Below are 18,708 nucleotides of genomic sequence, written 5' to 3'. Positions count from 1 at the left end.
GTGATGAGCTCTAAAAGAATTCAGCAACTCCAAAAATTGTTCCCACAAAAATAACTTTCTTTAAGGTAGCACATATCACTTTGTTGTTGGTAAAATTGTCTAAAAGCGGTGATACATGATTCCATAAGTTAAAATAGACAAGTTGGATCATATGTGGGCGTCAAATCAGTTCAACTATTTTCATTAATTTTTTGGATTGTTAAGGTTTTAAACAAAAAACTTTTGTTTTTTATGTGTGTGCAATAAAATGTGAGTCTGATGTGTGAAAAATAAAAAAGCTGTATGACATTAAATAAAAAATTTCATTGGATAAAAAAAGCAAAATTTGTAATGAATGGATGTACATTCGGAATTTCAAGCTACAAAATATAAACGCCTCTCCGACTTCGAAAGTGAATAATTTTTTTAAGCCATTTTTCATCCACATACATGATTCCCTCCAGCTTTTTGACATTATAGCAGCTGCTAAATATAACTGCAAACAGTAATTTTACAATCGTCTTCACTTTCTGATGTCAAAAATAATAATAAAGAAGCAACTTCAAGATTCGTACAGCAATATCTCGGTTATTATATAAAAGCTGCAATACAGACACACAGACATGCAGTTACAGAAAATGAAAATTCTAAAGTTCAGTCAAAATAAATAATAAATAAAAAAAAATCAATTAATCATGTTTATCACTGCCTGAATTTGAACCTAGAATCGCATCACCCATTGAAAATCATGTAGACAGTTTTGCATCTGAGAAAACCAACGAATTGTTATAGTTAGATGGGCGAATAACTTATAAAATTCTAGCAACAAGTTTCTTTATTTTTAGCTAACTACAAGTTAGAGCAATGATATCTTGCTGGCCAACTAAGTCAGTAAAATACAATAGCCTACCTAACATGATCGTATATTGATACATTTCGAGTAAAGAAGGACTAATATACAATAACACTTTGTCTCTGGCTGCATGTGAGGAATGGAAACAAGCTCGCTGTACACATCTGTAACTCAATGTACTTCTCTTGTTTACTTCTGCGAGGTGAGATTTAAGACTTTGAACAAATCTCGTATAATTGAAAAAATTGTGCATTTGAGGGTCACGTTACGAGGCCTCCTCCAGGACCATGTGCGTCTCAACGTTTTCATATAAAAGGAGGCGCAACAGGGCTAGGAACGAGATTGGCCTGCTTCGTTTTAAAAGCGCAATAACCCACCATTGTGGATATTTTTTCTCATAAGCAAAATATTTGCGCTCATATGCCGGCCTATGAATTTAGCTGATGAGGGGTGTGCGCTGTCCATAAAGTCTGACAGGAAAATATCTATGACATTAAACGTGGCACAATTGTAGTATGAAAAACAAAAAAATATATTTATGCTGAAGTCAGGATTTTTTCAAGCGACGCCATCGGAACATTTCAAATCGAACATCATTAAAAACTGTGAAATTCATCTCGAATATGAACTGCCGTACTCCTTGTTACCTGTTGCTTTGATCAGTACAAACGTGAAATTTTTGCAATGAAAGCATGATAATGATTGACATTTTGGAAGTTTTGGAGGTGCCTTTAAGCTCTTTTTCATCAAAATATCTTTTATAGCAGTGACATAAGTATGTCATCACATTTTTTAGCAATGTATAAATATTACATACTAATTTTAAGATTTTGGAGGGAGCAAATTTCCAGGCTAGTTATAATGATGTTGTTAATTTTGTTTTGTCCTAGTTAGCTTTATTGTATCTTTATGTTTTACCAATCTGATTTTTACTACAGATACAGATTTAGTGGTGGCTACCTCTAGTGAAAATGTGGAGGTAGCTAAATATAGTTGCTGCAATAACATCTTCAAATGTTCTTCTTATATAATAATACGAAGTGTATGTGACAGTCATAGTGGATATCCTCATTTTCCTTTGATGTCACCGAAAATTTCTTTGAAGTGCCGAAAAAATTATGCCTTAAAGGTTAAATTTTATGACGTTACGGCGCGACGTCAATAACACTACTTCAACGTCAATATCCTAAAATAAATTAATGAAGCCAATACAGTGCACTTAAAACTTTGAGGCCAAATAACTTGGAAACGAGGTGGTGACGTCAATGCTTTTTCACCGCGTGGGTAACTAGGGACCACCTAGGACCAATTTGGGTAATTTCGCCAAACCTAGGTCCCCAAATCCGTTTCGGAATGGGCGGGTTGATGACGTCATCAAAAAACCTTTAAACCCTAATATCTCTGCAACCATTTGTCAAAGACGCATGATCCTATACATTTTCTTGATCAGCGTTTCAAGATCTATACGATGAAGGCAACAGGTATACAAATTTCTAAAAAAAAATTTAAGGTTTTGACGGGTCTTTGCTGACGTCAGCAAAATTTTAATCCCTGATATCTCCTTAGGCATTCTTCGAGAACATATTATCCTGTACATTATTTTAACCAGCATTTCAACCTCTCACATAACAGACAAAGAATAAACAAATTTTGCAAATTTTTTTATCTGCACTGCACTGCTGACGTCAGCAAAACATCCAAACAAACTCTCTTTTTACTGACCTTTTGCCTAAGTGGATTTCTCCACCGGCTTTATAGGCTGGTCCTTATTAATGTTAAATGGAGTAAGGTAGCTGTACCATTTACTATGTTGTAAACACAGGAAAAATTCTGTAGTTTATGATGCAACGAGATATATTCAGCTCACAATTCCACAACAGTCTCAATCAATCTATGACACATGTTTTTTGCACACAACTATTTTTTAACCTTTTTAAAAGATGGGATATAGCCTGTTTTTTCATTTAAACTGAAGATAAAAGTTTGAAACTTTGACGAAAAAATTCTTCTACAAAATTAAATTGCTGGGTGACTGTTTAAATGCATATCGTTGTTGTAACTTATACCAAAATTGTAGAAAGGTTATATACCGGAGAAAGGGCGAACCATTCTAAGCAATCTAAACGGATGTGCAACAATATTTGACAGTGCTAAGAGTAATAATATTTCACATTGCATGGGAATTTATTCCATAAAATAAAAAAAAATGCTGCCTGTCCCTTCTTGCTGTATCAGACTGTATCCTGAGTTTCAGCGAAACTTAGACTTTAGCGTTGTTTTTTGAAAATACATTACACGCTAATCAGTAGGTGCAAGTATCTTCAAACACGGTTAGAGGGTACATTTTGGTTCATAATGAAAAAATTAGCTAACAGCAAACCACAATTGCTAAATTAACAATTCCATTACATTTGTCTAAAAGCACCCCATAATTTTCATGTCAAAATTTTCTCGTTAACTCTATTTTGATTTTTACGAAACAGGCCTAAGGTAGGCTAATCACGACTATATGATCACTACGGTTTGATTGATAGACTTTTCACTTTCGAATTTTTGAACGCTTTACAGAATGGTTTTCTTTCTCAACTATGTGTATTTTTTATCTACGTTGGGTATCTTTTGCTCTCAAGGTGTCAAAAAGAAGCTTTCTGTAAAAACATTGAAAGAAGAGTGCAAAGCATTTAAAGAAATAGAGAAAGGACTGTTAAATAAAAATGCTTCTATCAAATATGTAGTTCCGCCAAATACAATTTTGACTAGGGTCTAAAATAAAGGACAGAATTTGAAAGTTTCAGAAGACAACCCTACCAGCACAAAAGCAAAAGTTTAGAGTGAGTAATTTTGATAACCTCAACAGTGTTGTGCTCCGGTGGGTTGTGTTGAAACGGAGTCGAACCATTCCAATACAAGCAACTTGCTAAAACAGAACGCCAGTATGCATGCATCTCCTGGATAGCTAGACCGGTGGGAATAAAGGTAATAATTGCACGTATTTCTCTGTAAAAATTGGTTTTATAAAACTTCTAACACTCTAATGTTTTTCTTAAAATGTCAATAATTATCTTTCGACCAATTAAGTTCAAAATACATGGAACTTGCATCCTATCACCGTCAAAAGGTTTCAAGTGGAACAAAGAAAAATAATACTGATTATTAACAATTGCCCAGCTTATCCCAGCATTAAGAACCTATCAATCATACTTTACATCAGTTTATTAAACTCCCAATACAACTTTTGTCAGCCAACCCATGGGTCAAGGGTTTATAAGGTGTTAAAGGGACCACTATAGAAAACTCATCCTTTGCAGTCTCGATTCAAATAAACCACTTCCAACAATACTCGGATAACAACTTTGGAATTGCTTGTATCAGCATGTTATGAGTCAGTACATCCACAATTGTTTTCTAAGATTACAGAGAAAGACCAACATGATGAAGATTATAAGGAAATGGAGAACTGCAAGGATTACGGGGAAAAGATTTGATCCTGGTGCCAGAAAACATAACAACTGAAGATAATGTTGAAATAAAAACGGCATACATCTTGATGTTGAAGAAATTGTGCAAGAACCTGTACAGATTCAAAATGAAGAAGAAAAATACATCGTGAATAATGACGAAGAATTAGCAGCACTCAACAAAGTCGATGTAGAAAATTCTTTACAAATATTGAAAAACTTTTCTCTGTTTAGTGGGAAAGAGGTGATCAAATGCAGGATCTCATTTGTAAATTTGAAAGCTTATTTACTAGAGAAATTAAGAAAAATGTACACAATTTGAAATAACAAATATCTTTTTCAAAAAAAGTAAATTAATTTCATCACTCTGCTTTTGATATTATTTGTTCTCAGTGGCTCTTTTCCCCGTAGTCTGGTTCGGGTGTCTTACTTTGTTTTTGTAAAAAAGATGAAAACCCGCTTGAATTTTTCCAGGCGTAATCCCAAACTGCGCTATCTCAAACTTTTTGTCGGTCTGCTCAGAGTTCCAGATAACAAGACTCCACTATATTTGTATCAATGATAAAAGTCAAAATAAAACGTCAAAATATCCAATCTATTTTACAACTGCTAATGATATCACGTATAAATGTTAAAAAATAAGTTTGCTAATAAATTATTTTTATTCGGTTATACAATGATGCTTTATCCCTATCGCATTTCATGCTTTCAATCTCCAAGGATTTAAAAAGCTGATCCCAAAGTTAAGCACTAAAGATTTGTTCTTAGAGCCATTAAGATGTCGTCACCCACTATTAATGACGTCATATGCATTGGTTGTATGCTGTGTTATTTGTCGGTGGTGCTGTATGGTTTGGATTCAAGACTGATCAATACAAATGATATCCCATTTTCGTGCAACGTAAGATACTATTGTTGTTCACTTTCATAATTATTTCTGCAGTTGTCTCGAATATCCATTTTTGAAAATATTTTATCTGCATTAGTTCTTTATCTATAAATAAAGATTTAGAAAAGCTTGAAACCAGAAAATATTTTACCTATATAATCTGGTTTCCTCTCGAATATTCCGTTTTAGTTTTAACCTCAAGTGTCAGCTTAAAATTTAGTTTCTTCCAACCTAAAGAAATCTGTTGGTACTTTTTCTCTGCTTAGAAAATTTTTATAACAACATCAGTACTTACTTAGCATCTTCGTACCCTGATTTCTTAACCCTACTTACGCGAGGTATCAGGGTCAAAAAGTTTCCCAGTCTATAACTTCCCTCATGTTGAGTTTTAAGTCAAAAGACTTCGTAAGAATATGTCTTTCACATGAAATCTAAAATCACGCCTAAAATGATGGTTGTTAACAATAACTTCTGCTGACTTCAGCACTGTTTTGAAATTCCAACTTACGAAGATCTGTTGTTTGGCCTATATTTTGACGATATTTGCTTTGAAATTTTCCAATTATGTATTTGTGTTGACACTTTCAATGACTTTTTTACTATTCTGATTGATGTTGATGCTCCCTTTAATGACATGTAGGATTTCTTTAGTACATTTTTTGGTTAAAAGATGGGTTACCACCTACTTAAAAATTTTTCGTAATTTTCTTGGTCATTCCATTCCAAAACGGTAACCACCTGCCAAAACTTTCAGTATCATTGAGAACCGTTCTAATGTTATTCACGAAAGTACGTCAGGTACCTCCGCGCATTACGAAGTTTCATACTGCGTAGGTCTAGGCACTAGCGAAGCGCTTATAGGCTCAAATTTTTAAGCCCACAAAAAGTGTAAGGAATTTGCTATGGAGAATATAGTGTTGCACAGAGAACACTTTTTTTGTATTTTGACTTTTTAAATTGATGCGATATATTGATTTTACAATAATTTAAAGGAAGGATCTAGTACTAAAAGTTTCTTAATTTGGACTAAATTTAAAATAAAATAAACCAGCCGTTTCGGGAGGAAGTTCTACGGCGAATTACTGATTTATTAGCATCCCCTACGGGGGAGTATTTGTAGTTCTCCAATTATGCAGAAAAAGGGACCACGTTATTAATAATTAATTATTTTCAACTGGCACAGCAAAAGACGAAAGAAAAATATGATAGTAGAAAAATGAGTTTAACCCTTCTCGAATCACATTGCATTAAGACGTGTAGGGCTTTTTTAAAATTTAGAAATAAAATAAATTAACCACAAACTCAACTCATGCTATTACTATTGGCTATCAGAAGTCCATTTCGTGCCAAAACATGTAGTTAAGTTTGTTTGGTTTGGTTTTTCAGTAATAAGCAATCTTTCCTCTGTTTACCTTTGTTGATTGCATTGTCACTAATAAAGAATTTTGATGAACGCCTTCACGTTTTTGTCGACATATACATATACCAATGTTTTCCAGATGATTGCAATTATACTAGCAGTTGGCTTTACACTATCATTTGGAGGGCTGTTTAGTAAAACATGGCGTGTATACAAAATCTTTACTGCTTCAAAGTCAATGGGAAGAGTTGTAAGTATGCTAAATTTAACGGTCAGTTGTTTCGTTGCATACTGCTGATAAATATTTTTATTATTTTCTACATCTCCAACGTAAACCAGCTTATCTGTTTGGTTGATCTAGACTTATAAGTGCAAAAAGTATTACTAGCCAGTTTTTAATGTCTGAATTTTTCTTGAACACATTTTTACTTTGAAAGTTACTCTTTTCACTTTAGTCCATAAAAGATTTGCATTTGTTGGGTATAATCTTTGTTTTGTTAATAATCGATGTCACAATTTGTGGGGTGTGGATGATGGTTTCGCCGTTTCAGTTAAAAACAAAAGAGCTAGAAAAGACCGTAAGTTGCAGTTAATTGTAACACTGTAGAGTGTCTGTTTCTGTTTATTACACGATTTTACGTTACCAAAATTATGTTTCGTAGGTTGTTTAAACTGACCATGGTAAAAATAATGTTAACAATACGAATATTAGTTGGGTGCGCAAAATCATTTGCACACAATGCTATGTAGGATCAGTCTTTTAAAATAGACAAAAATCAAGCAAAGATTTATAAAAAGGGTGTAGATAAGAACAGACCTTTCGCAAGATTGATTCAAGACCTATTTCCATATCCATTTTCATTCCGCGCAATGTACATATCTAAATGCAGAATAACATGAACACGGGATAAGTTATAAGAAAATTTTTACATTGTAGCCAGATATTGCATATAATGGTTATTTTTTATTTGCATTATTTACAAAATTAGTTTGTTATACAATTTAATTATGAAAATTTAGTAGTACTATCGGATAATTGCATGTATTTGGTAGCCACTGGGTCGTCCGTTTCTACGGTTCGTTCATTATTCTTCGTGCTACATGTGGTAGGTATACGATCTAGCTTTGAGTTACGACGATACCAGTATAGGCTTGTACAAACAAAATTTGAAGTAATTTACTAAAATTAGCGATATTGCTGGCATCTTCAGTTTAGAGTAATATATAGTGTCACTGAGCGTTAGTAAACTGTACATTATGTTTTAATTTCAAAGTTACTAGGAAACAGTAAAGTAAAAATGCACATCGCTCTAAAAACGTGACTAGGTTAGATTTAGCTAGCTAATAAAACCAAGAGATGCACACTTGAATTCTATAATATTTTAACCTTTTTTGTCATATCACCGTTACCATTACCCTCTTTATAACTGTGTTAACTACGACTTTGTGACACTACAAGTTAAAAGCTGTAAAATACAACATTTTGTTGATTCATTCTTCAAACTTGCATGTGAACAACTATCGTCCAGAAATTTGCTCACAACTAATCTAGTTCTCATGTTATTGTGCAAAATGGTAACAAACGTAACAAAAAGTGAACTTTTAGAAAAAAGAAAGATTTTAATCAATCTATTGCTTCCATCTGGGTCCCTGAAAAATGCTGTGATCTGATGAGTTAATTTCGATCCTCTTTCTCCTCAACTAATAAATAGCCAAAGATGATTACGATCATTGCTCGTCGATGACAGCTGTCGAAACGTAGTCTAGAATAAACTCGCTTGTTCATGACATGATAATATCTATATTATTCAATGACAATGACTGAACAGATAAGTGGTAATATTTTTTAAGGTACGGTATATTGAATATAGCCATATCCACAAAATTTTACACTAAATATAAAGAAGAATGGTTGTCTGGAGTATTTGTAACTCAATCAAAGTCAGTTCTTTTAGCATGCTGATTATTGTTTTTCCCACAAAATCTTACACGAAAATATCGAAAACCACAATTTGGAACCAATTAAGTTTATATTTTAAAAATAAGTAATTTCTGGAATTTTTTTTTTCAGAAAATTTTGCAAGAAGAGAATTTCGCAAATCAAAAAAAGAATCAGGAAAATGCTTACATTTTTATGAAATAAATTTCCAGGGTTCATAAAGTTTAATGGATTTTGTGGGAATTTAAATTTTTGTATAATGTCAGAGTTAGAATTTCTCATTTTAAACATTTAACTATTTCATTATATCAATTTAAAATGTTTTTAGAAAAATCTAAAGAAGTACAGCAACAGAAAATTTTCTTTATGACTGAACTGTTCTTAATTTGTTCTTATGTCTTCGGCTCAAGAGAAAGTGTTAAGTCCCAACATTCTAGCTGTATGCCCATGGAGGAATTCACTGTATTTCTCTTTATGCCATGCAACAGATATACATAAAAGCATTATTCGATGTGTTACTTTTTCACGAAAAAACACCAAAGCACAAAAAGGGTGGGATGATATAGAATAAAACAGGATTTTTAAAAATAGATGCATAAAATGTACACTACAAATTAAACTTGGAAAAACGCTACAGAATATAGATAAGGGAACGTACATGGAAAACGTCGTTTATCAATATCATAGATCACGCGTCACACAAAAAGCCTGCAGGTTCAAACAAATGCTTAGCTAGGTAGTTTTTAATCGAAGCTTTTATTAACTTCTCGAAGTTTGCTGTTATTACATTTACAAAATATACTTAAGTTAAGTAATGTGTAGCTTTATTCACCTTGTGAATATCGTATTTCTGACAAACATTCTTTTCTTCCCTTGACTAAATCAATTTCTCCTTTCTCTTTTTTTTTTCGCTTTAAAGGAGAACTAACGAAAAAGAAACTACAAATATGTTTTTATGTAATAAAAGCACTCAGACATTCCTGATGAAAACAAAATGGCACAAAAATTTTTATTATGTCAAATTTCGTCCACAAAAAGCCATTATTAAACTAACGGTTGCCATCATTATCGAACAAAAGTCAACTTGGTTTGTACATATTTTGTTGATTTGTGACGTCAGACGGCGTACATCGCATACAGCCAGGACTTGTGAGAATGCACTTAATTCTTGGTCTTTCAAGAGAGATTTTAACTTATAGCGCTTTAGGCGCTTTTGGAGAAAAAAAAAGTTTTTTTAAAATTTTAACAACATGCGAAAGTATGTAAACGAAGACTAGAAATTAAAAAAAACGGTTGCGAAGCATTTCGCAAGTTGCAAGCAAAATTAAATATCCAATGCTTTGTCTCTAGCGCTTCTTGATTCTCTAGCGCTAACATCTTCCGAAATACATCAAAATTGAATATCATAGCGTAGAAGAACCCTGGGGACGAGGTAGGAAAAGGAAAGCTCTGTAGAACAGTTCGTTACAAAACAGTATATTTTTAAGTAAAAATACCGGCACTAGAAGCAAACAAACAAATCAAAACAGTTTTTTTACTTTATCAAGATTTATTAAATAGCTTCAATTTTGGGCAGAAAAAAACAATAACGGTTTCGCTTTCTTTTCACTACACGCAATTGTACCTAAAAAAAAAAAAAAACATTTTCATTTAAGGGATGGTCAATTCAATGGAACTGAAAGCGCTGTTTTTCATTTCATGAATAATTAAGGCAAACTCGGTAAAGTATAAAAGAAGAAAGTAAACAATTTGGCAACTTTACTAATTTTAGATGCAAAGTTCCAACCATACCAACAGTTTCCAAATCTGACAAAATCATTCTAAAAGTTTTTTTTTTAAGGATTTGATTGATGCAAGACCAAGGGAAATTAAATAAGTTTATAGCTTAGACACATTCCAAAAATACATGCTTCTCACCAATCGTTTTTTTAACCAACATTAATGTAATTACCCAGAGGAAAATATAATGTTTCTTGTCTGTGTTTTGGAAGGTAAGTGCACAAACAAAAATATTGCAAGTGCTGAACTTTAGCAATCATATTTTGCAATCAGACCCTTTTAAAAAATATGCTGCATCATTTCTATTATTAAATTCATCACTATAGAAGAGCGCCCTGGATAGAATACTTTGTTGGATGAATAAAATGACTGACAAATGGCTTATCGTAAATGAAATGGTAAATTTTACACAAATAATTTTTAAAAAAATGAACTTTTTTATGTGGGTTGTTCTTAAACACACGTGGGTGATGGACAAGAAACTGTAATGTAAGTTCTCTTGGTCTATTATTCCTGAGAATATTTTAAAATAGAAGGTTCCGATAAGCCGCAAACGCCCGCATATATAAGGGAGAGTTCGGGCAACTTTTCGAATTAAATTAGCGGTTTGTTTTTCAAAACCGCCCGCACTTTCCCGAACTCGCCTGGAGCATTCCCGAAATGCAAAACATACCATGTGGACGATAGTTGCAAGAAGGTGCTTTAGGTGAAAGGAGTTAATAAAGTTTATATATAAGTTATTTATCAAGTAAATATTATGAAAAACCATAAAAAACAGTTCTTTTAAGAACTTCGCTAGCACATAGTAAGTTCATTTTAATTTTTATAGTTTTTTGAATCATTAGTGTCTGTTTTTCTTTTCTTTTTTAGACTCTATGCGGGGTTTTTTTTTTGGGGGGGGGGGGGGGGAATACTTAAATTTTTCTCAAAACGCTGAACTTGCCCGAAAACGCCCGCACTTTTTACGGCGTATGCGGCTTATCGGCACCCTCGTTCTGAAATTACAAGTAGTTTCGAAAATGCCCACGTCTTTTAGAGAACGTGTGTAGCTTGGGCATCCTTGGAGTTCTGTTTAAATGACAGTTTTATTGTCGTTTTAAACCTTGTTAGGGAGGCCTTATCGACAACTAATTTTTATTGACAATTTCATTGCTGTTAGTTTGATAGTAGAAGTGGATATTTATCAAAATCCGGGGGTGAGGGGGAGGGGTACGAGCCGTACTTATTGCATTTTTTACTAAACTTATACTTTAACCCCTCGGTCCAAACTTATTTGTTTTCTTAGAAAAAAAAATACCCTAGCTTTATGTGCAAAAATATCAGTCCTATTTCTTTACGCTGATTTTATATGACTTTTTTTCTATCGAAATTTCTCAATAATTCTCTTGGTATACCTCGCGCGTAGCATACGTGCTCCACAATTTCGCTTCGCAAAAAACTATTTTTTGCTTCGTTCTGCTGTCACAAAATTACTTCCAGTACACTTTATTACGCATAATCATTTAAAGTATTGTTTTTAAGTCTAGCAAATTAAATAAAACACCTGTTGTCTTTCAAGATGTTTTGATACAAAAATAACACAAAAAAATATTATAAAGTCAAAACAAATAATACTTATTTTAAGTAATAACTCATTTCTAAAAGTCTAAAACTATATTTAAAGCGATGAAACCTTTTTTTTATTTTGATAAAATATTTTTTAATTATGATAAAAAAATACTTTTAGGCGGACTTACATCACACAAGTTAGTATTTTACCGAACAGAAAGAACTAATTGACACTGCCATGGCAACGGCCGTAGGACTACTTTGATCTTAAATTTGTCGAGAATCAAACTTGCTTCTATCAACAACAAAATTTAACAACAACATTTACAACGCAACAAGTTTTGTTACAGTTTGAGAAATTTACAAACTATTCAACGTTCATATGTTCTCACTTAAACTTCTTATTGGTATTGTGACGATTCATTGACATGAATTAAATACATTCGTTTCCGACTTTAAACATTTTGGGAAATGTTGTTAAAATTAACAGTGCCACCATGAAATATATAATTCGGTTTATTTTCCACGCTACTTCAAATAAAATTTACCAGAATTTTCAATGCATCAGGAAGTTTCAACAAATACAATTTTAACAAACTTACGGGACATTTTTCTTCCAACAGCAAACATTTCGGGCTTCTTTATTCTTTGCTTTGAACGAAGACCACCTTTTAGAGTTTTGGTTGGATCCTCCATGAATTCACTATATTTCATCCCGTTGTTGTTGTGACGAATTACAAAATTTTCCGCTCGCCTTATTGTGTGTTCCTGACATCCCCGTAATCTAAAATGCTAAGTACAGAGAAAGCACATTGTTTTTGCAAGGAAGATAGGAAAAATAATCACCCGCGTTTCCATTACACCAAAGGACATCCTCTCTACCTGATTCGAGAACTATACTGGCGTTTCTTTTTTCCTCATTCCCTGTTCTCAAGTTTCATCAAATCCTCAGCAGGAATTTAACTTAAGGTTTGTCCGTACTTTTAGATAAACGTTTACTAGCGTCCAACAGCAACATTTAATTCCTCGAGAAAAACAACAATAAAAATGAAAATATTCAATTTCCTTAAAGAACAAAATTGCTTAAACATTGAAAAAATATTCGCAGCGGGAAATTACAAAATGTCAGCGGGAAATATTAAAAAATAAGCTGGAAATTTCAAAACAGTTTATCCAGTCTTTATCCAGTCTTCCCGCGTGAGTCTTTGCTCCACATAAGTACTTATTTATATAATAGCCCGGGGACCTGGCGTCGCACGCCAGGGTAAGCCACAAGTAAATGTGTTACCCGGCAAAAACCGTGGTGCAATTAATAAAAACCGTAAACTGTGCCACACATTCAGGTGGATACTCTAGTACGGGTTCACAGTATGTCGGTAAAAGTTAAAAAATGAATGTAACTCTGGGCGTTTTGACAATAAAGTATGTCACACACAGTTGTTATGAAACTTTTATATATAAAAACAGCAATGGCGTGTTTACAGCTGTATATAGCCAAGTGTTTGGGGAAAAAATAAATAGTCAATCCTTCCTATACAAATCTTGACCGAAAATGTAAAAATATGCATGCATGTCTAAGAAACTTGTAAAATGAGAATTTGGTAAAACTAATCCTTTTGGTTATATGCAGTACAAAAGTTTACTAGAAAGTGTAAAAAACATAACAACAATAAATGGCCACATCTTAGCTACCAGACACACTTGTCACATCTTAAAAAAAAATTATTTTGTCGTAATCTCTTCCATGTAACTTTACGCAAAATTATTTTAGTGTATAGTTTCCTCAAACTGTTATACTAGCCATATAATACTTCATTCATAGATTTTTATAGCTTGATAAATTTTCCATGATTGACTCTGAAATAATTTAGAGCAATATCCCCAGCAAGACAACTAAAGTAACTATAGCTAGCTAAAGATAGCCAAAGAGGACTAACAACCTAACTCAAACAGGTACTGGGGAGTTCTAGTTACCTAATATTAGCTAGTTACGCCAAATAAAAAGTATTATATGAACTATATAAACTGAAAACCATAGCTACACAAATTTTACACAAACCGTGCTATGCCGCACTTCTATAACAGTGCTCTGCTTTAAATGGTTTTGTAAGATTTATTTTGAAGGAATAATCAGTAAAATGCTGAAGGAACAGCTACAAAACTTAACTCATAATCAACCATCTTTTCTGCAAACACACCTCTTTATATAATTATGAATGTGTAAACCTGTCTACTTGTCAGAACCATATAGCGATATATGTCTGTCTGTATGAATAGGTATTTCGATATAAAGATATTTATATCGTCCTTAGCCGTGCGCATTTAGTTACAACTTACTATGAAGTACTGCCCTGAATTTAACCTTGGTAATTTTTAGCGTCACGACTCGCTGTAGGAAAGTAAAAGGAAGTGGCCGGTGATTCTGTGGGGTGTGTGACCATGTCCACACACGCTAGAGAAATAATATATACGATTTAGGTGCTTTGAAAAATAGAAAAGTAATCTCGTTTTTGTCATAAATTCGAACCAGTGCCGTTATATATTTTTGTTTACTGTATTATTATTATTATTGTTTTATTTTTTTTGGTATATTGTATATTTGTTTTCTCCTGTCTTGCAGGAAGACGTAAAGAACGATGTTATTACGATTCCATACATTCACCAGTGTGAATGTGAGTTTCAAACGCACTTCACATCTTGTTTGTATGCTTACAAAGGATTGTTGTTGATCTTTGGTTTGTTTTTGGCTTGGGAAACACGAAACGTTACTGTGACAGCATTGAACGATTCAAAATTTATAGGTAACCTTCTTGTAACCCATTCTTAACCTAAGGCTCCGAAACAGTTTTTAGATTTTCATATCCTAAAATAATGTTTAATTCACAGCTTGTTTCTACTGAGACAATGGATTGTACACCAATAAATGTCGCACGTTACCAACAGATGTAGCAAATGTTCAAATCTACTTTCTACCTTCTGTATTTTTCTTGCTTCAAATGTCTCAAGCTCAACAATAGATGTGAAACTTTATGGTTCTGCGATAACTGTGACATCTTTTCATATCTAACCTTCATGGTACCTAATAACCAGTAATGTAGAACAATTTTAATGTAGAAAATAGAACAATGAAACGGTAAAAGATACACGCACGAAATATATATATACAGTTTCCTAAATTGTCTTATATATAAAAAAGATAGATAAATATATATTGAGACAAAAATAAAAACTGTGCACTATATAAAATCTCCATAGAGATCAATGTTTTGGCCATAACGCTTTAAATGTTAATACGACATACCTCACCAATCTTCAGGTACCATCTCCTTTATCTGTTTTCTGCATTTATCAAATCTCTTTTATATCATATTATCATATTTCTAACCACTGCAAAATATTTCTTTATCATTGCCTATCGACCTTTTACAACATTCCTTCCGTCATATCCTTATCATCATCCAACTTTTTTCCAACATTTTATTTTTATTGCCCCTTTCCTCATTTTCTAGTACACCGTCTTCATCCACTCCATCAATTTGTCCAATGTTATCTGTATGTGATCTTTCTATACACATGCGGGATAACAGGTCATATTATTGCTATTATATCACCTGCATTACATTGATATATAAGTATTTAATAGTATTTCAATTAGTAAAATAAATTTGATTATTAAAATATGCGTTCAAGGAATTTTGTGACTTTTATTATTAAACGAATTTTAACTGCGACATTTATTGTTGACCATGAGACATTTGTTGTTGACCATGCGACATTTATTGTTGATTGCGTCATTTATTGTTGATTGTGTCATATATTGGTGTATCAAAGAATCCGTGAATAATTCCAAATTTACTGCTCTTTAATCATATTTAATAAATGAAAATTGAGGGTTGGAATATCTATTTAGTAAAGCAAAGTCACATCGAAGTTAATATAATAGCGATAAAAGTATTTCTGCTTTAGGAATGGCTGTATACAATGTTGCTGTTTTGTCAGCAGTTGGAGTTGTGTGTACTACTGCATTGTCTAATACAACAAATCATGAAGCGGGATACGTTATTGTTGCCATCTGCGTATGTTTGGGCACCACAGTGACATTGCTGCTCATATTTTTACCCAAGGTAGGTCATATAATAATTACCTTAATAGATAAGCTGTAATACTTATGTTTTTTATCTGGTCGTTTCATTTATTACCCATTTACCTGCATCGGCTATGCTTCCATTCTGAACGTAAAGTTCCCTACAGTGATTTTAAAAAAAATTATCAAATGAATACAAATTTTAGAATAAATATACCGAAACCACATTGAAAAAAATATGATAACGTGACATGATCATAACTTTTTATACAATATTTTTTAGCTCAGAATATTACTTTTGAATGAAGGAGAAGATAGCACAGCAAGTTTCCCTTATAAAACTGGCATTAATAGTACAAATACTACGATGACGAATAGTACAGTACGGAATGCTGGCCATAACGGATCTGTAGTAGATGCAAATACGAGTCAACGGAGTGGTTCAACACTAAAATATCAAGCAGATAATCCAGCGTATGAGCCATCTGCAGATAGATTATCCACATGTACGCTATCTGCCGAGCAGAGTGACATATGGATGGGTCCTTAGAAAATTTGGAATGGAGATTCAGCTACGCAATAAATTATATTAGCCGCGCCCCGGTTTCCGATAAAAAGCATGTGTGTTTTAACAAATGCAGACAACATTTTGATTTGAGAATGAAATATAGTCAGCGAGGAGTTAAAAACTTTTCCCGACCAACGTATTCACCTCTTATAGGTTCTATTTATAGTAGAGTCTCAACAGTCGCTAACTTTAAGGTGATAAGCATATGTAACAGGGGTGCTAAGTGCCAAATAATCGAGAGAATGATTTTTAACTACTTTGTTTAATTGACCCGGTCGCATGATACTATTTTTGTTTTTACTAATTCAAAGACTTCTCTTTTTTAAGGTTCAGTTGAGCAGGAAAAAAACACATCTTTTACGTTTTAAATATTACATACTTTCTTAAATTTTACTCTAAAAAAATATTAGCAGAGGTAGATTAGACATTGATAACTAATTTACCATTTTTAAGAGAGAAAATGTCGCATTGAATGACACACGCACCATAATCCAACAACGCAAGGCTTTAAAAGTAGGCGGCAAGATATATGTGCTTCAGAGAAAATTGATATTCTATAGCCTTGGGATGAGTGGATATTTATTGTTTATGTAAATTGCTAATTATAGAATAAGTGTGAAGAAAATATTTTATCGGGTTCTAAAGGTTTCTAAAAAGATACAGTTGACTTGCAATATATCTAACGTTTCATGATAATTAATAATATGACTAAGGTACGCAGTAGTTTTTTTCTTCAGGTAAACAGTACTATAATAGACAAAACTGCAAAGGAAAGTGAAATTTTACTTACCAATTTGTTGTTCAGCTTATTTTTGTTTGGAGCTCAAGGGGCTACAAAGCGTTTTAAGTAAGCTGTCAGTCATGACCGTTACTCTTCATCGTCGCACATTCTGCATGATATTGTCTAATAAACGGCCTATTCGACATCAAGTACACGAAATTATACTTACTTTACAACTGTATGTACAACCTGTTTATTAGTAACTACTTTTGTTATAATTAATTTGCTACCTTTTTATTGCTATTTTCTTAAAAAGGAATATTTTCTTTTAGTATTCTTTTCGACGGTAAAATGAGGTACAGTCTGTATAATATAATAAATATCAGTAAAACTAAAGTTTGTTTTGACGAGGAAATAAGAACAGCACGAGAAATTATATTTGGTAAAAATGTTATTTTACTAGCTTTAAGAATGTAATGAATACCTCTATAATGATTTTTAAGTCATTGTTGTTGCTTTCACTGGCTTTATGTAGAATAATCTTGTGTACGCAAAAGTAAGAAGATACAGCTAGCCAGTTCAAAAAAATGTGAAGTTTATTTCATCAGAAAGTTTGATTCAATGGCATGATAAGTGCTTACATTAAATAAATTATGGATATCAAGTTTTAGTTATATTTTAGAAGTTCAAAGTGATATTTAAGATGATTTTAGACGTCGTTTTTATCCTCAGTGCTCATAAATCTTTTTCTATTTTACCGCCATTAGCTCGACTTTCGTGTAAATCACTAAATTAAAAAAACAACAGGTCGTTTTGTAGCTCCTTTAATCAATCGCTAACAACAAGAGTTATGTGTATATAAAATGTATAATTAGAACTATGTTGGTGTAACTTATGAAATACATGTAGAATATAAATGAGGTTTTGAAATTTTATTATTTCTCCTTTGAAATTCTTTTGCGCATTTTCTTGAATGTTAATTGAAAGCAATAACTCTCAAGTTTTAAAATAGCAAAGAACATAAAATGTAATCGTATCGGAAAGAATATCAACAAGTTAGGGTAACCGATCTAATAATGACATTCTATTAGCAATTTATTTTTTATAATTTTACTATCGGTATTATTATTACCTGCTATTACGAGTTTACGGGTGAAGAATATTATTATATTTAATAGAAATCAACACAAGCACAATATGAACTTTTACCTTTTTTACCAATTTTAAGACAATAAATTCAATGATCTGATATCGCAACATTTAAGATTTTTTCAGAAAGATTCAGTATTTGCCTATTCTGAATTATCGGTGCTATTCGTTTCATACTGACTGTAAAAATATTTGACAACTATCCACACACCCTACATTTCTAACGGGCAAATTTATTTTATAGTGGACTTTAATTATTTTTAATTTTTACTTTTCGATGAATATAAGGAATTTAAAAATTGTGTTCCTTCTCCATAATAATAGCTGTCGTCTATCTCTGTGTTTAAAAGGGTTGTGGTGCAGCTTTAGTTTTGACCCGCA

General features: G+C 32.6%; 1 protein-coding gene across 1 annotated transcript; it reads left to right on the top strand.

Annotated features, from left to right (window-relative positions):
* Positions 1-1,370: 1,370 nt before the first annotated feature.
* Positions 1,371-18,136, top strand: LOC130628680 (gamma-aminobutyric acid type B receptor subunit 2-like). Its single transcript, XM_057441663.1, has 12 exons — positions 1,371-1,494; positions 1,723-1,811; positions 2,910-2,988; positions 3,463-3,563; positions 3,690-3,765; positions 4,389-4,599; positions 5,059-5,191; positions 6,679-6,789; positions 6,995-7,117; positions 14,426-14,606; positions 15,772-15,929; positions 16,173-18,136. Exons 1-12 carry the CDS (start codon positions 1,371-1,373, stop codon positions 16,437-16,439), a joined length of 1,653 nt encoding a protein of 550 aa, XP_057297646.1. The 3' UTR covers positions 16,440-18,136.
* Positions 18,137-18,708: the final 572 nt, after the last annotated feature.

Source organism: Hydractinia symbiolongicarpus, chromosome 15 (genome assembly GCF_029227915.1).
Source record: "Hydractinia symbiolongicarpus strain clone_291-10 chromosome 15, HSymV2.1, whole genome shotgun sequence".
In the NCBI taxonomy this organism is placed as follows: domain Eukaryota; kingdom Metazoa; phylum Cnidaria; class Hydrozoa; order Anthoathecata; family Hydractiniidae; genus Hydractinia; species Hydractinia symbiolongicarpus.
The sequence above is the reverse complement of the archived record's forward strand: the minus strand, read 5'-3'. Positions and strand labels throughout refer to the sequence as shown.